This window comes from Anoplopoma fimbria, chromosome 15 (genome assembly GCF_027596085.1).
Source record: "Anoplopoma fimbria isolate UVic2021 breed Golden Eagle Sablefish chromosome 15, Afim_UVic_2022, whole genome shotgun sequence".
In the NCBI taxonomy this organism is placed as follows: Eukaryota; Metazoa; Chordata; class Actinopteri; order Perciformes; family Anoplopomatidae; genus Anoplopoma; species Anoplopoma fimbria.
Genome location: NC_072463.1, coordinates 20158920 through 20183005, shown reverse-complemented (window position 1 = coordinate 20183005; position 24086 = coordinate 20158920). Strand labels below are relative to the sequence as shown.

The 24086-nt window shown below is 40.1% G+C and overlaps 4 protein-coding genes across 6 annotated transcripts; 3 read left to right on the top strand and 1 right to left on the bottom strand.

The window, feature by feature from the left end:
* The first annotated feature begins 2200 nt into the window (after positions 1-2200).
* Positions 2201-10383, top strand: LOC129103424 (serine/threonine-protein kinase Nek9). 2 transcript variants are annotated; one of them, XM_054613897.1, is made up of 24 exons: positions 2201-2438; positions 2778-2965; positions 4033-4210; positions 4306-4361; positions 4449-4519; positions 4630-4735; positions 4839-4970; positions 5074-5184; positions 5333-5397; positions 5491-5541; positions 5651-5843; positions 5941-6085; positions 6177-6377; positions 6544-6590; positions 6739-6900; positions 6994-7102; positions 7175-7336; positions 7492-7659; positions 7738-7797; positions 7925-8112; positions 8211-8369; positions 8504-8608; positions 8698-8751; positions 8845-10383. In XM_054613897.1, the coding sequence occupies exons 2-24, from the start codon at positions 2780-2782 to the stop codon at positions 9025-9027; spliced, it is 2892 nt and encodes a 963-aa protein (XP_054469872.1). In that variant the 5' UTR covers positions 2201-2438; positions 2778-2779; the 3' UTR covers positions 9028-10383. The 2 variants fall into 2 exon arrangements, with proteins under 2 accessions (XP_054469872.1, XP_054469871.1); XM_054613896.1 differs by having other exon boundaries at positions 2201-2691.
* Positions 10384-10687: 304 nt separating this feature from the next.
* Positions 10688-11903, bottom strand: LOC129103020 (zinc finger C2HC domain-containing protein 1C-like). Its single transcript, XM_054613265.1, has 3 exons — positions 11677-11903; positions 10953-11175; positions 10688-10771 (listed from the first exon to the last, which is right to left on the bottom strand). The coding sequence occupies exons 1-3, from the start codon at positions 11901-11903 to the stop codon at positions 10688-10690; spliced, it is 534 nt and encodes a 177-aa protein (XP_054469240.1).
* Positions 11904-12764: 861 nt separating this feature from the next.
* On the top strand, positions 12765-13957 carry acyp1 (acylphosphatase 1, erythrocyte (common) type). The gene is made up of 3 exons (XM_054613898.1): positions 12765-12853; positions 13040-13127; positions 13585-13957. Exons 2-3 carry the CDS (start codon positions 13047-13049, stop codon positions 13798-13800), a joined length of 297 nt encoding a protein of 98 aa, XP_054469873.1. The 5' UTR covers positions 12765-12853; positions 13040-13046; the 3' UTR covers positions 13801-13957.
* A 999-nt stretch (positions 13958-14956) lies between these two features.
* mlh3 (mutL homolog 3 (E. coli)) lies at positions 14957-23093 on the top strand. Of its 2 annotated transcripts, XM_054613767.1 has the most exons (14): positions 14957-17708; positions 17830-17931; positions 18050-18129; positions 18276-18380; positions 18471-18555; positions 18630-18698; positions 18825-18933; positions 19781-19940; positions 20043-20066; positions 20171-20249; positions 20360-20511; positions 20609-20684; positions 21295-21361; positions 22588-23093. In XM_054613767.1, the coding sequence occupies exons 1-12, from the start codon at positions 15152-15154 to the stop codon at positions 20678-20680; spliced, it is 3594 nt and encodes a 1197-aa protein (XP_054469742.1). In that variant the 5' UTR covers positions 14957-15151; the 3' UTR covers positions 20681-20684; positions 21295-21361; positions 22588-23093. The 2 variants fall into 2 exon arrangements, with proteins under 2 accessions (XP_054469742.1, XP_054469743.1); XM_054613768.1 differs by lacking the exon at positions 17830-17931.
* Positions 23094-24086: the final 993 nt, after the last annotated feature.

The window sequence follows — 24086 nt, the reverse complement described above, 5'->3', positions numbered from 1 at the left end:
GGTGATGGGATGTACTGTACTGTTTGTCTAGTGGGTTGTGGGAGACAGTAAAAATGATTATTTGTAAACCCTCCTGCTGCACACAAATATACAGTGTCCCTTTAATATATCTGATAGAATACCATTGCCGGCATTTTTTAAATGCAGTCTTTCAATTGATTTTCCTGAAAATGTATAATATCATTATATATTTAAATGTAAAAGTACACATAAAGTGACAGTAATTTACTCATATCACACAACCCCTACGTTAAAAGAAGTTTCATAGGATCTGTAAAATTAGTGTCCCAATGGACCACATTAATTCTGATAATTTGGTATCAAAATAGAATTGTGCACTGAAACTTTATAATGTGGACAGCTCTATGTGTATGGCACCTACATTTCGTCGGCTGCTTGTGTAATGCGTTTTGTTTTTAAATAAGTAAAGCAATGTGGGAAAAGATGAGTAAATAAAGATACTTCATAAAGATGAGTAAATAAAGATACTTCATAAAGATGAGTAGATAAAGATACTTCATAAAGATGAGTAAATAAAGATACTTCATAAAGATGTAAATAAAGTAAATAAAGATACTTCATAAAGATGAGTAGATAAAGATACTTCATAAAGATACTTCATAAAGATGAGTAAATAAAGATACTTCATAAAGATGAGTAAATAAAGATACTTCATAAAGATGAATAAAGTATGAATAAAGATACTTCATAAAGATGAATAAAGTAAATAAAGATACTTCATAAAGATGAGTAAATAAAGATACTTCATAAAGATGAGTAAATAAAGATACTTCATAAAGATGAGTAAATAAAGATACTTCATAAAGATGAGTAAATAAAGATACTTCATAAAGATAAATAAAATAAAGATACTTCATAAAGATGAGTAAAGATATCATAAAATGATAAATAAAGATACTTCATAAAGATGTAAATAAAGATACTTCATAAAGATGAGTAAATAAAGATACTTCATAAAGATACTTCATAAAGATGTAAATAAAGATACTTCATAAAGATGAATAAAGATACTTCATAAAGATGAGTAAATAAAGATACTTCATAAAGATGAATAAAGATACTTCATAAAGATGAATAAAGATACTTCAAAAAGATGAATAAATAAAGATACTTCATAAAGATGAATAAATAAAGATACTTCATAAAGATGAGTAAATAAAGATACTTCATAAAGATGAATAAATAAAGATACTTCATAAAGATGAATAAATAAAGATACTTCATAAAAAGATGAATAAATAAAGATACTTCATAAAGAATAAAGATACTTCATAAAGATGAATAAATAAAGATACTTCATAAAGATGAGTAAATAAAGATACTTCATAAAGATGAATAAATAAAGATACTTCATAAAGATGATAAATAAAGATACTTCATAAAGATGAGTAAATAAAGATACTTCATAAAGATGAGTAAATAAAGATACTTCATAAAGATGAGTAAATAAAGATACTTAAATAAATAAAGATACTTCATAAAGATGATAAATAAAGATACTTCATAAAGAAATAAAGATACTTCATAAAGATATCATAAAGATAAATAAAGATACTTCATAAAGATGAATAAAGATGAATAAATAAAGATACTTCATAAAGATGAATAAATAAAGATACTTCATAAAGATGAATAAATAAAGATACTTCATAAAATGAATAAATAAAGATACTTCATAAAGATGAATAAAGATACTTCATAAAGATGAATAAATAAAGATACTTCATAAAGATGAATAAATAAAGATACTTCATAAAGATGAATAAAGATACTTCATAAAGATGAATAAATAAAATAAATAAAGATACTTCATAAAGATGAATAAATAAAGATACTTCATAAAGATGAATAAATAAAGATACTTCATAAAGATGAATAAATAAAGATACTTCATAAAGATAAATAAGTAAAGATACTTCATAAAGATGAATAAATAAAGATACTTCATAAAGATGAGTAGATAAAGATACTTCATAAAGATACTTCATAAAGATAAGATAAAGATACATAAAGATGAGTAAATAAAGATACTTCATAAAGATGAATAAATAAAGATACTTCATAAAGATGAGTAAATAAAGATACTTCATAAAGATAAATAAGTAAAGATACTTCATAAAGATGAGTAAAGACACTTCATTGACTCAATGCGGACCGTTTAATTTGATAGTTTCCGGGTTTCAGTGTGAGGAAGTGCTGGTCGAGTCTGTGGTTGTTAATGTTTCAAACATTGGTTCCTGGTTTCTTCTCACGGAGACGCACTGAGCCTGTCGGTGTGAAACCTTCCTGACAGCTCATGTCTTCATGTCTTCATGTCTTCATAGCAGCAGAGCAAACACCCTGCTTCCTAACTTAACCATTAGCCTCGGTTAGCACATGAAGCCGCACGGACCAGTACGAGAACGCTGACTTTCAAAGTAAAACACCCCACAACGTGCTCTGAGCTGCGGCTTTTATTCTGAAATGTGACAAACTTGACTGAACGTGGTTTTCTTGTTGTGTCGCGCTTGACGCTGTCGAACTATTTGCACGTATTTTGCTACGTTGTGTTTAGTTGTTACACTGTGTGTGTTGAGTGGCTCTAGAGGTGTCTTTTAACGCATCAGAAGCAGCTGGACAGGTCTCTGTGTTGATCGGCCTACACTGGGAACATGTCAGCAGGGTGCACGGGTTTGTAGGAGTTTTTCAGAAAGAGTTGTCGTTAGGCCTCTTGTTATTTTTACATCACTGCAACTGGCTAACAAGTCCCTGAACAGACATGTCACTGGGGGACTATGAGAGGCATTTCGACTCGCTTAACTCGGACCTGGACGCCTTGTCTGTCGTCAGCGAGAGGTCGGCTTCGAGCACGTATAATGGCGAAGAGGAGAAGCTGCACTACATTCCTATCCGGGTCCTCGGGAGGGGGGCGTTTGGGGAAGCCACCCTGTACAGGAGAACAGAGGTATGTTGGACACTTTGCACCAATGCAACAATCACATGTTCTTCCATGAAAAGGTTGTTGTTGAAAGTGTTTTTAACACCCTTTTGGATTTGACCATGTGTTTTTATTGCTCTTCAGGCATGAGAAACAAGATTTGAACTTTAAAAGAGAAGTTTTTCAAAGAGATTCTTACATGTCCACTCAGGTGGACAGCATGCGTTTTTGTTTTCAACTGAAGAGATATGTATTTAACAAACAAATGAATAGAATTATATATATATAAAGATGTGAAAACTATAAAATAATATATGTATATACAAAGAAAATGTGCAGACTATCTTTTATGATAAAAAAATAAATAAATAAGCACCCAGGGCACAAAGCCACAAGACACTGCATGCAGATGTACTTGGCTCTTCGTGTGCATGCAGCATCATGGCATCTGTTTGCATTTTTTGCTTCAGTGAGCTGGGGCCAAACCTGATCACAGGGGGAGCCTTGGATGTGCACCTATGCCATCAAAACCCATGCATATACAAGAAAACAACATTTGAATAGCTGTCCACTGTAGTGACCTCTATGCATGAAATGGTTAAAATGTACCTAATTTACCTCTCCAACAGGGCAAGGGAAATATGTCTTACGCAAGTTTACAAGGTCCCCACAACTTTTCCTTGGACGTGCATGGGGGTTTTGCAGTCAGAGATGATTAGAAACACTTATTTACGGAGAACACAGACTAACTAGACATATCAAAGTGTCTTGGTAACAGTGCTACATGATTTTCTGTGAAGGATGTGCTGCACACTGCTCCTCTGTTTCCAAAGAGTGAGAACTAGATCAGTTACTTTCCCATGCCTTGTTTCTTTATCCTGTAGTCCAGTTGGGAATGTATATGAGGATTTGCAGACCCCCCTCAAAAAAATACAATATTTTCCTTCTCTGTCTATTCTATGAACCGTTAATAAGCACTGTAGAGAAACAACCCTGTTTTAGGAACAAATCTGGACACTGCTATTGTTGTCCCTATTGTTATTTACCTACATGTCCCCATTGTTATTTACCTACATGTCCCTTACATGGCTTAGGACAACTCTCTGGTGGTGTGGAAGGAGGTGGAGCTCAATTCCCTCTCCGAAAAGGAGCGCCGAGATGTCATGAACGAAATAAGCATCCTCTCCATCCTGGAGCACAACAACATCATAGCCTACTTCAACCACTTCATGGATAAAAACACCTTGCTTATTGAGTTGGAGTATTGTAATGGTGAGTAAGTATTTGGTCCACTCTGAAGATTTGATTGAGATTAGTTTGAATGCTGTTTATCTGTGACTGAATGCTAAATGGCCTTTTCATCGCAGGAGGAAATCTGTATGATAAAATCAACCAGCAGAATGGGAAACTTTTCAGCGAAGAGGTATGAGTGCAACATTGCAGGGCCAGTATTTTATACAAAAACAGGCTGTTCTCTAATATATCTTCTCCTTTTAACATGTTTCTTTAGGTGGTCATTTGGTACCTGTACCAAATTGCCTCAGCTGTGTCCCACATTCACAAGGCTGGGATCCTACACAGGTAAGATATTCAGCACATTTCCATGCCCTCATTGGTGACATCTGCAGGACTTTTTATTTTGTTTGTAACTCCTTTTTTTGGTAATGGAAACATCCTTTTTTGTCTTTCAGAGATATCAAAACTCTGAACATTTTTCTGACCAAGACTGACCTCATCAAGCTAGGCGACTATGGCCTCGCAAAGAAGCTAGACTCTGAGTCTTCAATGGCAGAGACTGTAAGTTGTAACCCCCTCCCCAACATATTTACCTGACTTACTATGATTTAGTACATTTTAACGGAATCTTTCAATTTCACTTTTTTCTCCTTTTTAAATCCAGTGTGTGGGAACTCCATACTATATGTCACCTGAATTGTGCCAGGGAGAGAAGTACAACTTCAAATCAGACATCTGGGCCATGGGTTGTGTCATTTTTGAAGTCTTGGCTCTTACAAGGACATTCGATGCCACGGTTGGTTTGTTAACTTGCTAGAAATAGTTTTAATTCTTTGCTTTTATCTAAAAAGGATATCCCACCCCCCAGAATTAACTAATTTACCACTTGTGTCCATCAGAACCCTCTGAACCTCTGTGTGAAAATAGTCCAGGGCAACTGGACCATGGAAGTGAACTCCGATGTTTATTCATCCGCATTGATCAAACTGGTGTATGAGTGCCTCGATCAAGTGAGTGACGGGAATAATCAAAGTGTTGTGTGTGTGATTGTTATGAAACAAATGATTTGGTGCCAGAGGTTATACTGTGTGCTTAGCAAAAAGCTGGACTCTGTGAGGGATATCACTGTTAAGTCCTTGTGATGCTTTTGTGTTGAAGGATCCCGCAAAGAGGCCTACATCTGATGAGATTCTGGACCAGCCAATCATCTCCTGCTGCAGACAGTAAGTTGGTTGAAAGGGAAAAGTGTTTTCATCATGAAAATGATTTAGTCAAAACACCAATGACAACCCACTGACATATTCATTCTCTATAAGGGAGCTTGAAGACCGAGTTGCCCTGCTGAATTCAGCAATGAAAAAACCAAAGTAAGTTGTTAACAGTTGTTTCATATTCTCTGTTTTGAAAGCCTGTCTAAACTCACTTAAGTAATATTTTGTAGTATATAACTCACTTGATGTCATGGCCGCACCACAGGCTGAGTACAGTGACGGACACCCCTGTTGCTGTGGTGACCACACGCTCAAGGGAGGTGTACTTCTGGGGTGGAGGGAAATTCACCCCCCAGAAAATGGACACGTTTAAAGGAGGCAGCAGTGCCCAACATGTGTGTGCAGGAGAGAGTCACTTTGCAGTGGTGACCGTGGAGAAGGAGCTGTATACCTGGGCAGTGAGTATTTACCACTCACCATCACTCTGGGAGAGATGTACTGGATCCAGTTGTTCTTGTGCTTCACTACATTGAGCTCTCTAAAACTTCTCTTCAGAATGTCCAAGGTGGAGCCAAGATGGTGGGCCAGCTGGGTCAGGAAGACCGGGCCTCGTACCGGCAGCCAAAGAAGGTGGAGAAGCTACAGGGGAAGGCCATCCGACAGGTGGCGTGTGGGGCGGACTTCACTGCCTGTGTCACCGGTGAGTGACAAAATCTTCCTACAAGAAATTGAGAACAACATTTTATTTTTTTCTGTAAAGATTTATTTTCAATCCTCTGCTGCTTTTGCAGATGAGGACCAGATGTACATGTTTGGTTCAGACTATTACGGCTGCATTGGCGTGGAGGGAGCGCTAGGCGTGGAGATTTTGAAACCGGTGCTTTTGGAGTTCTTTGAGGAGCGGCCTGTCCGTCAGGTTTCATGTGGAGACAACCATGTGGTGGTCCTGACTCACAGTGGGGACATCTACGCCTGGGGCTGTGGAGAGTATGGTACTTAGAGTTGCTGTATTTAGTGTGGTTTTGAGCTAAATAAACCTCTGACAGATGTTTTTTTGCTGTTCTAGGTGTAGCCAGCAGGTGGAGGTAGTGGTCTCTTTTTTTAAATACAGTCAAAATAAGTGTTCTCAGTAGAATTTGCTTTATTTTCATGGTGCAGGGCGTCTCGGCCTGGAATGTGAGGATGACTTTTCTTCTCCGATGCAAGTAAGATTTTGTCTCCTGTTATGGCATATTCTTGACTGTTTGTCAAGAGGAATAAAACCTTGCAGGAGTCAGTAACATACAAATAGTATTAAGCAATATGGTCTTTTTTGCAGCATCAAAAGTACTGTCTGTTTTTTGGTTTTCCCAGGTGGAGCTCCCTAAAGGCGCCACCATCTCCTCAGTTTCATGTGCCAGCGATGGAACCTTCTTTTTAACAGAAACAGGCAAAGTCCTTGCATGTGGAAACAATGAATTCAACAAGCTTGGTCTGAACCAGGGAATCTCTGGTCTCAAACACCGCCCTGGAGAGGTACTGGGTTATACATACAAGACTGTGATAATCAAAGCTTTAGGGGAGGCAGCCATGGTTATGTTTGGTTTCTTTTTCTGTACACCACAACAGGGTTACCAGGGGATCCCGTACATCACTACACTGACTTTGGTAAAGCAGCTGTCGAGGTTCAAGATTCAGGTCATAGCCCCGGGGAAGAGCCACACAGCTGCCATCGATGGTAACCTATAAAGAGGTGAACATTGTCACCATTTCAGAGAAACATCATTTAATATTACTTTTGGCTTTGCAGCACGTGGTCGTCTGATCACCTTTGGTTGCAACAAGTACGGACAGCTGGGTGTGAAGGACTTTAAGAAACACCAGGGTGTCCAACTCCTTCTCGGACCCTTTGGAGGGAAGACAGTGACCAAAGTGTCTTGTGGAGACGGTTTCACCATTGCAGCCACTGAGGGTAAGACCATGCCTAGTCCTGTAGTGCATCTGTTGCAATAATATGTAGATTTTTCTGATTTGATGTCAGAGTTTGTGCCACTTTTATTTCTTTCCAGAAGCCCCTGACCTTTGGTCCTGAGGATATATCATCATCTGTTTTTGTATTCTTTGCAGACAATCAGATATTTGCATGGGGAAACGCAGGAAACGGGCGACTTGGGATGCCGGCTGATAAAGGGTTTGGTTCAGAGGTATGCCCTGCCATGCCAAGGCCTATCTTTGGTTCCCTCCACCATGTACCGGACCTCTCATGCCGTGGCTGGCACACCATTATCATAATGGGTTAGTAATCACAACCAGACACTTGCATAGGGGAATCGTGCAAGCAGCCAGTTGTCTAATATATTTTCTCCTTTGCAGAGAAAGTGCTCAACTCCAAGACTATCCGTTCTAACAGCAGTGGACTATCAGTTGGTAGTGGTAAATACTTTTCTTTGGTCACTAATTTGTGTATTGATTCATTTTCTTTTCTTTAAGAATACATCTACGTTTACTCCTGAAAGTCTACAATGTTTCTGTGTGTGTTAATGTACATATGTATGTACAGGACTGGGCCAGGGGGCATCTACGTCTACAGTGGATCTGGACATAGAACCTGGTTCAGAGACGGGTGGTCGTGATAGGGGTCTTGGTGGTACACTGGAGGATAATACGGAGGAGTGCCACATGGAGACTCCGATGATGTCACTGACAAGTCAGACTGGGGACAGCTCCTGCCCTTTCTGGCTCAGAAAGGTTTGTTATCATGGAAGCACCGAGGAATAAGGAAACGTTTGTTTGAATCGTAAAACAAAAACCTCTGAATGGAGACTCACAGTGTTTTCATCCAACAGGAGCTTGAGAATGCAGAGTTCATCCCGATGCCAGAGGGCTCTGAGGTATCCATTCCTGACCAGCTGTCTTCCATCTCCGAGAGCGTCACTCTACCTTATGAGGAGTTGAAAGAGCTTAAGGCTGCGGCAGAAGCAGTCGGCACTAAGAAAGACCTATCGGTAATGCCAACATAACTGTCCTTTCACTTATCTAGCCATTAATTTGTACTCCAAATAAACACTTTTAGAGTTTCACATTCCTGATTTTCATACTGTGTAATACAGCATTTTACTATGTCCACTATTTTTTTTAGACTAAACGAATGACCTGTGATAAAGTCAATGGACTGGAGGAGGCTGACGTCTGCAAAAAAGGAGAAACAGGCGCATGCTGCGACGCAAGTTGCGAGGTCGCACAGGTATCAAATCCGCACACTCAGCACTGCAAATTATGATCCAATCATTACATCCCATTGCCAGAGTTTTGACAGGAGAGCTTATTTTGCAGCTGCGAGAGACTGTCGCAAATCAAGATTTGAGGATCCAGATGCTTGAGAGACAGGTAAAAAATGTTTCCCAAAAGCCACCTGTCCGCCTCAGTGCTGCGTTTAAATCCTTGCACATGAGTAACTACATGTATTCCTGCCGCCTCTAGGTCGGTGAGCAGCAAAAGGAGAATGAAAGGCTCTGGGCCGCAATCAATCGTTCAGTGCAAAGGGAAGCAGGATGTGACAACAATGGAAACCATCCCTCTGATGCCCGAATGCCGGGGGATGGAGGAGAAAGAGGAGGCGCGTTCACAAACCATGGGGGCCGACCTTCAGGGGCCAGTGTGTGACTTTACCTGCAAATTGCCTGAATATGGGAGAAGTTTGAATAGCACATATTGAGTTAAACAAACTGTTTGGATGGGGAGTGGAGGCTCGGTTGGACATGCAGTAGAGGCTGCAGCCTGGTCCCCATTCAGAGGTTATGTGCAGTACACGTGTTGCGCTAAATTGCATTATTACAATCTGTTACATATGTAATACAATGTAATACCTTGCACACTCGTATGCACACCTGTGTTCACCTGTGTGCAGTAATCTAGCTAGTTTCTCCACAGACTGAAATGTTGGCTGGATTCAACATGAAGCGCCTGACACCTGTGAGAGACAAGAATCATATTGATCATAGTGTTACTCTGTAATGTGAATGATAAGTTCTTGTTTTGGTGGTATTGTTGACTTCGAGGGATGTCGGCTTTGAGGCTTGGGTCCTTAGTGCCTCGTATATTATTATTTATCAAATAAAACATTTGACCATCTGATGCAAATAGGAAACCTTCAGCTAATGCGTCCAAGATTAAGGTTTCATCTTGTCAGTTGTTAAGAGATTGACTGCCAGGATGTTGTCCAGATTGATCCTGACTCATGTTGGCGTCATCTTACGATTTGAAACTTTTACTATATGTCTTTATTTTTAATTATTTGGATTTCATTCGACATTCTTAATTAGTGAAAGTGCCGACTACAAAATATCTTCTAACACAGTTTTTCGACATGTATGAGAAATGTTAGCTATTACAAACATATTCTTATTAACTCTAGCAAATATATACTTTTTTACATGTGCATGTTTTATTATCATATGAGAGTATTTGTGTGAAACACGAAAACTACTGATTTCATTTTTTAACAGCTTTGTATCTATCTTCTTTGTGACATGTATGAACAGTTTTCTTTGAATGTGGAAACATTTATGATGTATCTTACCTTGTGGCTATAATGTTGTTTTCTTATTGCATTTATAACCATTTTATCTGTCGTTGGTGCTTTCTGAAATGTTTTTAGATGTTGTTTTGCCGTATTTTGCATCATTTGTGAAAGCAAATATCTAGTTATATTTTGGGGTATGTTTCATTGTGTTACAACTAATGTGTTGAGTGTTTGTGTGTGTAAAACCCATTGTCATAGTTCGCTTACAAGCTGGTGACTCATGGTCCGTGATCTGAAAATGGGACGTTAAATACAGTCAGTGCCTTAGCAAGCTATTCAAACCAAAATCCTAGCAAATATGAAAATGATGTGCCTTAGTTGATGACTGCATCTAAAAAATATGGCTTATTTTTTGACAAAAATTTACCAAAAGTTGTTGAGATGTAACGCTGTCCCGCTGTTGCTTCGTGCTTTGTTAAATAAAATTCACAGCTGTCTTTTGTTATAGATCTTTATTCAATATTTTCCACAATATAAGCTTAAATACACTGCAGCAATTTCTATTTGTTGATATTCATATAATTCTTTTCATATAATTTTTTATTAAGTGTAATAAAGAGCCAAAAAACATCTTGGACATTTCTGTTTAGTTAATATGGAATATATGCAAGCAATTTAGACAACAGATCTGAAACTAAATTCATATTAGGGATCTAATCAGACAATTCAGACACTGTATTGACTAATGAGACGGTGCTGGTTGACTTGATATCTGAAGAGTCTGCGTCAGTTCTGATCTTCTCACTTGGACCATTTTGTCTGTGATGTTCCAGCTGGGAGTCGGCCTTCATGCAGAATCCTTGTATGATTATTTTTCTTTAAAACCTGAAAAAAATCAAAAACAGTAAATGCTTACTTAAAGTAGTCAAGATTACCCACTCTTAAAAGCAATGCTCCATAAGGGTTTAAGAGGTCAAAATACTCAAGAGGGGACCTTTGACATAAACCTCTGTTTGTAAAATTGGTACGGTGGCCTTTTAAAGAGGCCAAAATATTACTGGCCTACCTCTGGACTCTTGCTGTGGGTTTTCCAGAACTCCTCTATGGCAGATCCTTTGGTCCTGTTACGATAGGTGTTGAAGACTTCACGATGTGACTGGTTCACCTTTTCACAGACTTGGACATGCTTGTGTAATCTCTCGCTTGCAAACTTTCTGTTGCAAATTTTGCAAGGACGGAGCTGGAGGCTGGAATCTGTGCTATCCTCCTGTCTCGGCTCCTCTGGTCTGCTGGAATGTGAGGGATGAGGAGCTGGTGGAAGAATTGGTCTCCCTGACAGTCTTCTTTCTTCTGTTACAGCTTCATGAGAAGCTTTCTGCTGACTCATTTGAGGCATATCTCGCTCATTGTCAGAAATGCACATCTCCTTATATGCCCTTTCCCTATATTCCTTTTCTCTCCTCCGACCTTTATCGCCCATAGAGGTTGTATTTTGATATCTTTCTTTTGCTTTCACCGTCCCATCGTATGACTTCACACCTGTCTCCTCCCAAATGCCATTCTTTTTTTCATCCCCTTCTTTTCTTCTGGTATGCTCTTTCACGTTTTCCCACAACGTTTTTTTCAGCTCTCCTCTCACTTCTTGCTCAGGAACTGTGATCTGGTGAGTTGCTTTATGGTCTTTTCTGTGTGACTGTGCAGCTTCTATTTCCCTTCTTTTCCCCCTGGCCCTTTCTTCTTGATCTTTTGTCTTCATATGTTGTTTAAAATCCTCCTGTCCTCTTTCTTGCCTCTTCATTTCTCTTCCTCTCAATGGTTCTCTCCTCTGCTGCTCGGACAGCCTGTTTTGGGTCTGAGTGTTTCCCCTCTCTGCTTGTCCCCTCTTGTGTCTCTGCTCCTCACTCTTTTGGTCACCACGTGCAGCAGTGTCTCTCTGGATTTTTTGTCTTATTTTTTCCTCTACGCTCCACAGCTTCTCCTGTAGCATGAGCTCTTTTGCATGAATTGCTCTGGCCATCTGCTGTTCTCCACTGGGCTGTCTGTGTGAGTCTTTTCTTGGATCTTTGGACTCAGTGGTCTTTCTGGTGCCATTTGAATGGTGTTCTTGGGGAGACAAAGGGCCTCTTGGTTGGTGTGTTATAGTATTCTTTTCTAAATCATACAGATCAAATAAGTCTTGTTTCCTGGGTTGGAGAGGTCTTCTGTGGCTAACAGGCTTGTTTGGAAATGGCTGGTTGACTCCATCTGCTCTGCTCCCAGGTTCAACACCATGTTGCGCTCCGGTATAGACATTGCCATTTATTTTTCCTGCAATGTTGTGCTGCCCTTGAGGACTGTGTTTCCTTCCTGTGTGCGCGCTCATGACTTTAGCTGCTGTCTTTTAAGTTGTGTCGTCATCAAGGAGACACCTGAGCCTGCACCAGCTGCTGAGCGCTTTGTCCTGTTTACTTTCTAAGAAGAAAAAAGCAGCAAAACATTTAGGCTGAAAGATAAAAACATGCTGTTCATTGAGGTTTAATTAAGATTACACGGTCAGAAGCTCGAGAATATGCAAGCGAGGAATCCAAAAAGTCTCTAACTAGATTATCAAGATCACTCCAACATTTGCATAAATACAAATGTCAATAAGTTAGAAACCTTTGCAATAACAAGCATTTTTATTTTATTTTTATTTTTATAATTTAACATTTTTTGTATTTCTTGTATAACATTTCCTATCAAATGCTAGAGGTAAACAAGACAAGAGGAGCATGTAAAACGTGTTACTACCTTTGGGATGTTTTCTGAATGAAACGTAGGTTCTGCTGTCTCATTTCCACAACGTTTGCATTCGTTGCCTAGAAACCAAATGTCTCTGCTGCTCTCTGATTGGTCCACTGATCACTTCCGGAAGCGGAGACCCCGTATGTTCGAAAAAACGAGATCTGGAGCAGGCTAGTCTTCTCACTGCTTCTTAACAATATCCAGGTGAGTTATATGACATACAACGAGCGTTCCTGTGTTCATAAAGCATGAATAACACACTAAAAGTATTCATTAATTGTTTTGTCATGCAGACATGACGTTAGCATAGCTTGTAGCTGTGCAGTAGCCCCTGTGATGTTGGTCTACACAACACAGCCCCAGGCAGCTTCTGTCTTCTTCTCTCTACAGGGACACTATGAGCACAGAAGACCTCTTATCAGTGGATTATGAAGTTTTTGGCAGAGTGCAAGGCGTATTTTTCCGGAAATACACCCAAGTGAGTTTGACAGTGATATAAAGTAATGGACAGCTTTTAAACTTTTCTCAAGAGTCATTCTTTAGCCTATCATGAAGCCTATAACCACATGTTAGGGTCTTGAGGGTGGAGTTCATTTAGTTAACTATCATGGATGATGATACAAAATGTAGCTAAAAGCTCCTTGAATACAGTGGACCTTTAACTTTAATATTGTTATGTAGCACGTAGTTTTGCATTAAAGCTCGTAAACATGTTCTTGTAAAAACCGTCTGAATGAAAACAGGTCTCCTTTAACACAAATGTTTCATTTCTTTGAGTGGGATCATTACGAACAGTATTTGCACTATATATAATGCTTAGAGATCAAGTTATATAGTGTTCAAAACCCATCCTGTACAATGTATCGAACTGAAATTCACATGACGTGCTTGCTCTCCATCTGCTATTTTATAATCCACTGTGTTTTATTTTCCAGGCACAGGGGAGGAAGCTTGGCCTGGTGGGATGGGTCCAAAACACAGACGCAGGAAGTGTTCAGGGGCAGCTCCAAGGCCCACGCAGCCAGGTGAAAGAAATGCAAGAATGGTTGAAATCCACCGGGAGCCCCAAGTCACGCATAACCAAGGCAGAGTTCAAGAACGAGAAGAAAATTGATGGCCTAGAACACTCATCTTTTAACATAGTAAAATAAAATAACCAATAGATTATACTAGTAATATTAACCTTGACACAGATGTTTTATTTATTTATTTTATTTTATTGGAATGCAGCACAAGTAGTGAAATGAACAGATGTGTTTATGTTTCTCCTTAACATCTACACGATGGTATAATAAAAACGAAATTCCTTACAGCCTGCATCACATTGTTGAATTTTATTGTAGCAACAGCAATAAGGGAATATTTGATGAGGTGACTACATTATTTAACAGAGACTATTAACAAACTTTAAATCTGTTTGAAGTTGGCATTTGCAAACAAGCAAGAGACCAGCAGACATCCTGCTGAGCAAACAGGCAATAGTATGACCTTGAAATCTGTCACCGCCGTATTCATTGGCCTCTACAAAGACAGAGTAAAGGAGTCTCAGGGGATCCTGATGAATGAATAAATACTCATCAAAATGCTGCTGCCCTCCTTTGGAAAGGACTGACTCTGCGGGTGGCTGTGGAGAATCACTGAAAAAACAGCCAAATATGTGGGATCAATGAAACCTTAATTGCATTAATTTGAATAATTAGGGAAAATACTCATGAAGAAAGTCACTAATGATGTCAGGAGCCAAACAAACTAGACTTTATCAAGAGGTATAGAGGGTGGAGACATGGCATACAAAACTGAACTCTGACAACCTCTTCACACATATGTGATGTACATCGTCAGATGCCTTAGTTAGATCTCTTAAAGTTAAATACAAAGGTTGTGTTTTGTTCACTGTGTTTTTCAGTGTTCTCTCGAATACCTATGTTGAATACACTTATTGTAAGTCGCTTTGGATAAAAGCATCTGCTAAATGACTGTAATGTAATGTAATAAGAGTGAAGATGGTACAAATGTGTCCCTAGGCTCTATTAATTAATGTCAGACGATTACGTACTTGTATTGATTTGAAAAAAAAAAAATCAATACTGGAAATTGTTGCATGTGAAAAGATGCTGGGAAGAATGAACCAGAAGTATGATCTGGTTAAAGAACAAAGGGTCAGCAGCCCCTGTTTCTTGAGTCAGTAAACACTGCTGTAGCACACTCCGGACAGTAGGGGGCGGTAGGAGGTCCTCCGCACCAGGAGATGGCGCTGTTTGATTGGTCGGTTGTCTGCTCCGGGCTGCTCTTGATGTGACACGTTGACTGTAAACAGCAGCAGAGGTGGATTTTAGTGTCGATGCCTTTTTTTTATTATTATTTCATTTTTAATTTAAACAGGCAGTGTTTACTGACTTTTTTTTTAATGTGTCTCAAAAAAAAAAAAAAAAAAAGTTGTCGTTGGAGCCATGGTTACTCATTGATTAACGTTACTGTGTAGTTGTAGGGACCATTAAGACCATGATTAAGTGTCTGCCTGGAGACGTGCAGGGGAAGCTCCGCTCCGGGGTCGCCCTCCCCTCCATGCAGCAGTGTGTAGAGGAGCTCACACTGAACAGCATCGATGCTGAGGCCACCTGTGTGGGGGTGAGGGTGGACATGGAGGCCTTCAGGGTCCAGGTGGTGGACAACGGGGCTGGGATCAATGAAGAGGATGTGGAGCAAGTGGGAAACAGATACCACACAAGCAAATGCAGCTCTGTGGAAGACCTGGACAACCTCAGGTGGTTTGGCTTCAGAGGAGAAGCCCTGGCCAGTGTCGTCTCTCTCTCCAAACTGGTGGAGATCTCAACCAGGACCAGATCATCAGTGAAAACCCACGTGAAGATCTTCAAGGACGGCAAGGGCATGGATGTGTTTGAAGCAGAGACCGCTCGGCCCTCCTCGGGGACGACTGTTGTGGTTTGTGACTTCCTCCACAACATGCCAGTCCGGAGGAAGAGGATGGATGCCGTCCTGGAGGGTGAGAGGATCAGACACAGGGTGGAGGCCGTCTCCCTGATGCATCCCGCTGTGTCTTTCACCCTGAAGAACGACTGCACAGGAGCCATGATGGTGCAGCTTCCTAAAGCCAGAAACACCTACCACCGGTTCGTTCAGATACACGGCCTCGGGCGAGCACAGACTCTTGGAGAAATCAGCTACAGACGTGGACAGTTTGAAGTGCTCGGTTACATTGGCAGAGAAGGCCACTACAATAACAGCTTACAGTTCTTGTATGTGAATGACAGACTGCTCCTGAAAACAAGGATACACAAGCTCCTGAACTTTCTCCTTCGCAGACTGAACAGTCCAGACAGGGAGTCCGCCATCAGGAGTCCAAAGCACAAACGAAGCCAAGAACTGCATGGAGTATACGTCATCAATATCAAGTGCCCTTACTCAGAGTATGACGTATGTCTTGAGCCTGCCAAAACTCTGATAGAGTTCAAAGATTGGGATGGACTTTTGCTGTGTATAGAGGAGGCAGCGAAAGCTTTCCTGACCAAAGAGAACTTGGTGGCTGTGCTTTCTCACGATGACTTGGACGATCCCAAATTGTTTGGCACTGACACTGACAAAGAGGGGCATAACACGGGCTACGGCGGCCAAGCAACTAGCAGAGCTTCCTCGCTAGATTGCACTTTTGGAATGAAACTGGCATCTGATCCTGTTCATCGAAAACGCAAAGATGAATGTGTATATGAGGACAATGTAAGTCAGCAGTGTGGTCAGACAGAATGCAATGACAAGACTGAAGAAGAGCAAAAGATAACTGCAAATGAATTGGAAAAGATAAATAGTGAAGAAAGCATAAACAAAGAATTTAGATCTGAACCACTGTGTGATCAGGCTAGACTTGAACCTACATCTGATAATAGCATTACTGAGGAAGAGGAGCCTACTTTTTGTGAAGATGGGGAAGGCACTCAGGTGTTGTGTTTGTCAAATTCAGTCAGACAAATAGAAAGTGAAAAACTGGAACCCCCAACAGAAAAAGAGATCCCATTAAACACTACTACCTCCACCAGCAGTGTGATTCCACTAGACCGCATCTATCAACAAATTCAACCTGATTTAAACAGTATTGAGCAAATATTACCTGACTGCCCGGGTGCAGGAGGACCAGAATTTACTTTAATAAGGAACAAAAGGATCAGCCTGTCTGATCCATACATTCATGAAAATCCGCAGACGCAGGACCTGTCCCAAATCAACAAGTCAGTATTTCAGCAACAAGTTATAGTGCAGAAATGTGAAGAGAGATCCTTTGCATCAAAACGCAAAATCTCACTGTGCGCAGGCCATGACAGAACCAGTCAGAAACCATCCGACAACATAATTCCCTCAAAGATTCACAGAATTTCAACTTGTCAAAAGTTGTCTTTATGTAAGGAGTCTGGATCCCTTGAGAAGTTTAGAAGAGTATATGGTCAAGCTGATGAACTGAAATTACACTCTCTAGAGAATAATACTAGACTTCCTCAGACAGACGGCTTTGTTTTGAATTCCCAGAATGTGTCTGTTTGCCAGAAAGACCAGCAAGATGGTGGTGTGAAAGAAACAGAAAAAGAAGAGAAATGCAGCAGCCTCCAAAGCCCTCTAAACCTCTCAGCATTCGCCAAGTTAAAACCAGTCCCAGTGCCGAAAACAGGCAAAATATCTTTGGCAGCTAAACTCTTCCATTTCAAACAACACAGGACAGAAAATTCAAATGTATTACCACACCAGGACAATACCTGTCTCAGTAGTGGTAATGATGGCAGCCAAGACGGCAATAACAACGAGAATCACTGCGACACTGCACTGAATCCTGAGCCAGTCCAAGGTTGTCGTGAAAATCCTGTACTGGTTGAAAGTCAAGAGGATACAACATCAGGGGACTGGCTTCATCACTACGATACATCTGTGGGAAAGATAGTTTATGTCAACAAAGTGACTGGGCTCAGCCGGTATGAAGACCCGGCTGCTGAAGAAACACACGCTTGCTGTACATCTGATGTCACCAATATGGCAGTTGGTGTCATCTCTGAAATGGGTGAGTTAACAACTTTTTCTGTGCTTATCAGCGGGTTGTATTGACATGATAGTACCTGGAAGTAGTACTCAACATTAACCAAGAATACCTCCACTGTCAACGATTGTTTCTTAAACTGTAGGGATGGAATACAGATGTTACCCATTTCAGGTGGATCTAGTGTTGCCCTTCCTCCCTAAATCCAGGACAGAGAGAGTGATTAGTTTAGGGCTTGATGACAGAGGTACCCCACAGACAGATCAGATTGTAGACTGTAGGCGGCCTAACACACACACACAAACAATATACAATATGAATATTGGCTTGTTTGTGTTCATGTATCATATTGTTTGTCTTATCAGATGAAAGTGTTGAGAGGTCCAACTCACTGAAGTCGTTGTACTCCAAATGGAATAATCCCGTGTTTGTCTGCCCTCCTACGGTAAACAAAACTTGTCTGTTTATTCTGTAAGGATTTAAATGATTTTCTAATTGTTTGATCTGCTCTAAAGTATAGTGTCTTAATAATAATTCAAAACTTAGACTACTGTTTTCAGTGATGCATTATGAACTCTACTGTGGCTACAGGTTGGTGTGGACATATCAAGTGGGCAAGCCGACGGTCTGGCTGTCAAAATCCACAACATCCTGTTTCCGTACCGTTTCTCTAAGGCCATGATTCACTCAATGAAGGCAAATTTCTCTCTTGGTTTCCTTTTGCATGTTCTGACCAATTCCTATTTATAATCCATTTAACCTTAATTGCTATTTATTACCTTATAGGTTATTCATCAGGTGGATAAGAAGTTTCTTGCATGTCTTATCAATACGAAGGATGAGGAGTCTGCAGCACTCACTGAAACTGAAGGTATGGACATCAACTTAACTGTTTGTCTGTATGTTGTTTTATCAGCATCTCATGCTCTTTATATTAAACCCTAGGAAACCTTCTGGTGCTGGTAGATCAACACGCTGCACACGAGAGAGTTCGACTTGAAAATCTAATTGCAGGTAAAAAAAAAGCAAAACAACTGCACAATGCAGAGTATTAATATAGGGAATGAAATGTTATATTATCAATGCTGTTTTTGGGTCCCAGGTGTGATACCACAGTCATTAACGTATGTCCTGTCATAGATTCTTATGAGGATGACCCAGATGCACCTGGAGAGAGACGTCTGTGTTCATCAACCATTTTGCCACCTCTCGAGATCAGTGTAACCGAGGAAGAGCAAAGGCTGCTAAGGTGTGTTTTGCTATGTTTACAGTACTGCAAGCAAATGAGAACACCTGTAAAACCAGAACACTTGCTTAAAGGTCAAGTTTGAGAATGTAAATTTGTTCAGTAAGTATGGCTGAAGTGAATTTGTGCCAATACTTACTGAAAGTTGTTACTCTCTCAGCATTACTCTCTGGAGATTCAGCGTGAGTCAGCAACTGATTTTATTTAGAGAGAAAATGGTCTGTATCCCCGTCTTAACCCAGAGTTAAGTGCGTAGCACTTTTGACTCAGATGCCCTCATTCAGTAGCTTCATCACTCTAATGATGTGGCAGCCTGTATTAATATTAGGGTGTACATCGTCAGATGCCTTAGTTAGATCTCTTAAAGTTAAATACAAAGGTTGTGTTTTGTTGACTGTGTTTTTCTTGTAATTGGAGCACTGTCAGAAAATAATGTCAGTTTCCAGACGGTAGAATGAGTCACTTCTTAAGCGAGCACTTTGCCCAATTTGGACAAGCAGGTTATGAATCTGTAATGGCCACAATCTGCCGACACACAGTCAGTCACCTCAGAAGCCTATCGTCATCCTTCTTCTTCTCTTACATTTTCGGAAACAAAATTAACAAAAGGCTTGCCTGTTGCTAAGCTGTAAATGTCCAACTTTCACCATGGCGATGTTCTGTGTTTACATTTTGTCGAACTGCACCCAACAGCTTTTAAAGTTCAAACTCTTTCTGTTTCATTTCTTGTCTAGACTTCAGTAGACACTGAGGGTTTTTTCAAACCTGTTTCATACCATAGACGTTATCCAATTGGCATTTTTGTTGAGCAGTGTTTTCTGTATTGCTAATGGACATTTTCCTCTTAAAGGTCTTGTGAAGCACATTTGCGGAGTTTGGGCCTGGAAGTAAAGTTTTCACAGGCAGCGAATCCACAAGCTTTGATAGGAAAGGTACCGCTGTGCTTCATGGAAAAGGAGAGTAATGAGCTCAGACGGGGGAGACAATCTGTTATCAAGCCTATTGTTAAGGTAAGACTTATGAAACCTCCGTATTAAGACCATCTATTGCCTCAATCATTTAGCCATGTGTTCATCTCACAGTTCGTATTTTTCCCTATAATCACACATCAGGAGTATCTTCAAGAGCAGATTGAGGTAGGCTGAAAATGTCTTTCTAATCCCTAAAACTTTTTCTATAAAGAAAGTATAAAATTGACTCAATGAAGTGTAACATGCATCATTCTTATTCTTTTTTTCAGTTGCTCCGCTCAACTGGTAGAGTAAGAGGAACTCTGCCCCTCACTGTGCTGAAGGTGCTAGCCTCGCTAGCATGCCATGGTAAAGTTCAATTATTTGTCTCCATCTTTTTGTGCGTTGATGATTCAATAAATTAGTTCCCTACTGAAATCTTTAGACTTATCCCTTTTATAAATGTATGCACTAAACAGGTGCCATCAAATTCAATGACAGCCTGAGTAGAGATGAATGCTGCAGCTTGGTGGCATCCTTGTCCTCCTGCCAGTTGCCCTTCCAGTGTGCCCATGGCCGTCCATCCATTGCTCCCTTAGTAGACACCCTACATTTGGACAAAGACGAGAAGGTACTCGAATGGAATAAGACATCGGAACTGTGTACTAAATATACTATTTAAGACATTTTACAGTCCGTTGGTTACTAATCATTTTTGTCCCCTGTAGGTATTACAGAAACCCAACCTCCAAAAGCTGAGAAGAATGTATAAAGCGTGGGAACTATATGGAAATAGATAAGAGGGTGTGTATTTTATTTTAAATATGTAGATACTGTCAACAAAATACATTGTATCTTATTACAATTCCCGTATTAAATAGCTTAAATAGTCAAATTCCCCCCAAAGCCCTGTAACCGAAACCTCTTGTTTGTAAATTCATAGGAAGACTTTTTATAAAAATAACATATTTAACATATATAACAAATGAATACACAAGAGTTGTTCATTTGCTAATACACCATTCTTAAACTGATTTAAACAACAACAATTTGATTGATATTCTTTTGACTTCATAGTGAAAAAAGCACGATTTAGGCAAATGAAAAAATTGAGATATGTTATCAAAACAACCCAACACCAGTGTGATTGATTTTTCATGGAGAGCACAAAAAAACATGATTCAGAAAAATAAAAACAATGTAGCGACATGTTCATCTTGCAAAACCCCAAACAGCAGGCGTTTCCATCTGCTATTACATCACACATAAGGATCTGGCCAAAAGAGAAACATTTTACTCGTAAAGAGCAGTGCAGCTGCAATTTTCTGCCCAAGTGTTGATTTATATTACGGTGAACATATTGCTCTATTCATTTACTATTTGTTTGTCCCATCTCTCTCCCTCGTTTCCTCAGGCAGGTGAAGTCATCTGCAATGGACTGGGAGAGGTGCTCAAGATGATTTAGCTTCGCCTCAAGGGGGGTCAGTTTCTCAAACTTTTAAATCTGGCAAAGAGGTTTCAAGAGTTATTTGTGTCATGTTGCACCACCATACATTGAATTATCAGTAGTAGTTTGGATTAATACTAATGGGACTCATGATATTTGTGGTAATAGTAATAACACGACCCCTCACCTCTGTGTTATTCTTGGCTTCCACGCCATGCTTCAGGTTCAGTATGACTGGGACGACCCCCCCCCCAGTGCCTAATGACAAGCATTAATACCATATTTATGTTATTTGACAGAAGATTATTTGTATTTAGCATGACTTCACACAATTATGCAGGTTTTGGCCTCCATATGGGTTGACGTTTGTCCAATTGAGTTGGAATATTACCTCTATGACTAATAATTAACTGACAAAAGACTATTTATTTCAAATCATTTTAAATTATATATATTTTTTGAAAACCTCACTCATTATTAGAGATATGCTGTTGAATCAAATGTCAAACTGGTCGTATTTTTCTGTCATGAATGAAAATGTCCCTTTCGTGGCATTCTCCTTGGTGTACAACGTGTCAGCAAAATAATCAGTAATCTGAGGAACCAGTTGACAGACGGGTTCGGCAAGATCTCTCAATCATCAACTCAGCTCGGCAACGGGTCTCTTGTGATGCCTTTGGAGTACAGCTGGAGTGATGAATCAATATTATATTGATAACTTGATATGACACTAGACTAGTGTTATCATGATTCGGTTCGTTACCTGACCTCAAAGAGCCCTATTACAATTAAATGGCACCATGTTCTTAACATATGGTATTAAACTGCTCTTTCACAATGCCATTTTTTTCTTTAAATGCCCCTACCTTTTTGATAATTCACTTGACACATTTCGTTTTTGTGAAAAAAAATATTTCTGACAGAAATATCTGTAATTTCTCCCCATTTAATGGAGTGGCACATGAGGTAGAGCGCTCATCCCGTAACCACAAGGTTGGTGGTTCAAACCCCTCTACCGGCAACATGCCGAGGTGTCCTTGAGCAAGACACCTAACCCCAAGTTGCTCCCCGGGCGCTTCATTGCAGCCCACTGCTCCTCCGGGATGGGTTAAATGCAGAGAAATAATTTCCCCATTGTGGGACTAATAAAGGATTGATTATTATTATTATTATTTACAAGAATGTCTGTTTATTGCAGGGTGTATTTTTTTGTAGTATTTTTAATTTTGCATTTTTCTTTTTTTACATGAAAACATAAAGACCAACTTGTTCGACTGAAGAAACCGCCAAGACAAACATTAAGGAAGCAGGAGAAGAGTGCAGACATGCTTGTGATGAGAGAAGGATGATGCTGCTCCTGTCAGACGCAGACTCCTCCCCCTCGCTCTCTTATCCCTACACTTCCGGGTCGCGTCACGTGACCTCTCCCTCCCCACATGCCTGGCCTCCTCTTTACCAACTCCGCCCCAAGTAAACAATTCAGCATCATTTCATTATGTCTGCCAGCAGCCCTCCATTCTTATCTTCGGAGGGGCAGCCCCCCAAGTGCTGAGTTTATCCAGATGTCTGTCAGGAGTTAATGTTTGGTAAAAAAATAAAATAAAAAAAAATAACCTATATTTCATAAAAATGAAATAATGAGAGTACATTTGGTTGATCAGCATGCAAAGATAAAATGTTAACAAGTGAACACAGTTTACTTTTTAAATGGCTTTCAAAATGCGTCTCTGTGACCTTGTTATTAAATGAGCTCTTATTATTACAAGTCAGTGTGTGTTTTTCGGCTATTTACTCTTCATCGCATAAGTGTATTTATGTATTTGTGATTAAATGAATCCACCAGGACATCCAGTTTGCATCGAGCAGGAAATGGTTATCCTTCACATATGTATTTATAAATAGGCTCACGTTTCTCACCCCACGTTGCATTCAGATGGAGCCGATATTTATGAATGGGAGTGAAAACTGCTGTGCATCTTTTGTGGAGGGACGAAGTTTTTTACCATATCCAAGAAATATTCTCAACATATCAGTCTTGGAGGAAATATGCAGTAAGCTAAATGTCAAAATAATGTCATTTTACCCCAGAAATGTGGGCCTGTGTGTCTGTCTGTCTGCCCAGCCTCCCCCCTCCTCGGATGGTACAGTCTTGGTTCATTCATAAAATTCTAGCGGAGCATAAAAGGAGGGGCTTGCATCCTAGTCGTCCAGTTACCAGGTAATATACCTGGAGAAAAGACCCGAGACGCTCTGCCCAGCTGAAGGCCAGAGTCATTGATCACTGATCGGGACTTGTATTTCTCCCCCCTTTGGTGATGTATCATAATAACATGACGCCTGACATGGACTCAGACTCTCCCACCTGCCGGACGGAGTCTCCTGTCGGGACACTTTTCCAGAAGACGCCAGAGGAGGCGAGCTCTCCGGCGTCCTCCTCAGAGAGAGATGCAAAGGTATGAATGGCTTTGTTGATCATACATTCAGCGTGCAGCCCAGGAGGCGCGTAGTCTACCAGCTAATTGATCACATCTGTCTCTGTATGTGATCCACTGACTGATTTATAGCATCCCATGAGGGGGGGGGATCTGATTGATACGATTTTAATTGACTCGGTGCGCTTTATTTTTGCATATTTTTTTGTTGTTGTTATAAATGTAATAAATAATGTTGACATTAGATCAGCGTGGGTTGGATTGAGACAAAAATATAGCAACGTTGTTCAGGTTGTTATGATTCCGACGTCCTGGGACCAAAATGTG

Bases quoted from the DNA above. Each gene is read 5' to 3' on its own strand.
- LOC129103020 (XM_054613265.1), bottom strand. From the start codon at position 11,903: ATGGCCAGAGCAATTCATGCAAAAGAGCTCATGCTACAGGAGAAGCTG. The intron at 11,176-11,676 runs GCAAGAAAGAGG...CTCACATTCCAG, and splicing joins AGAGGAAGAGAAATGAAGAG to CAGACCAGAGGAGCCGAGAC. The intron at 10,772-10,952 runs GTAGGCCAGTAA...GATTTTTTTCAG, and splicing joins CCCACAGCAAGAGTCCAGAG to GTTTTAAAGAAAAATAATCA.
- LOC129103424 (XM_054613896.1), top strand. The intron at 4,971-5,073 runs GTTGGTTTGTTA...TGTGTCCATCAG, and splicing joins CAAGGACATTCGATGCCACG to AACCCTCTGAACCTCTGTGT. The intron at 8,609-8,697 runs GTATCAAATCCG...CTTATTTTGCAG, and splicing joins CAAGTTGCGAGGTCGCACAG to CTGCGAGAGACTGTCGCAAA.
- acyp1 (XM_054613898.1), top strand. From the start codon at position 13,047: ATGAGCACAGAAGACCTCTTATCAGTGGATTATGAAGTTTTTGGCAGA. The intron at 13,128-13,584 runs GTGAGTTTGACA...TTTATTTTCCAG, and splicing joins TTTTCCGGAAATACACCCAA to GCACAGGGGAGGAAGCTTGG.
- mlh3 (XM_054613767.1), top strand. From the start codon at position 15,152: ATGATTAAGTGTCTGCCTGGAGACGTGCAGGGGAAGCTCCGCTCCGGG. The intron at 19,941-20,042 runs GTAAGACTTATG...ATCACACATCAG, and splicing joins TTATCAAGCCTATTGTTAAG to GAGTATCTTCAAGAGCAGAT. The intron at 20,512-20,608 runs GTACTCGAATGG...TGTCCCCTGTAG, and splicing joins ATTTGGACAAAGACGAGAAG to GTATTACAGAAACCCAACCT.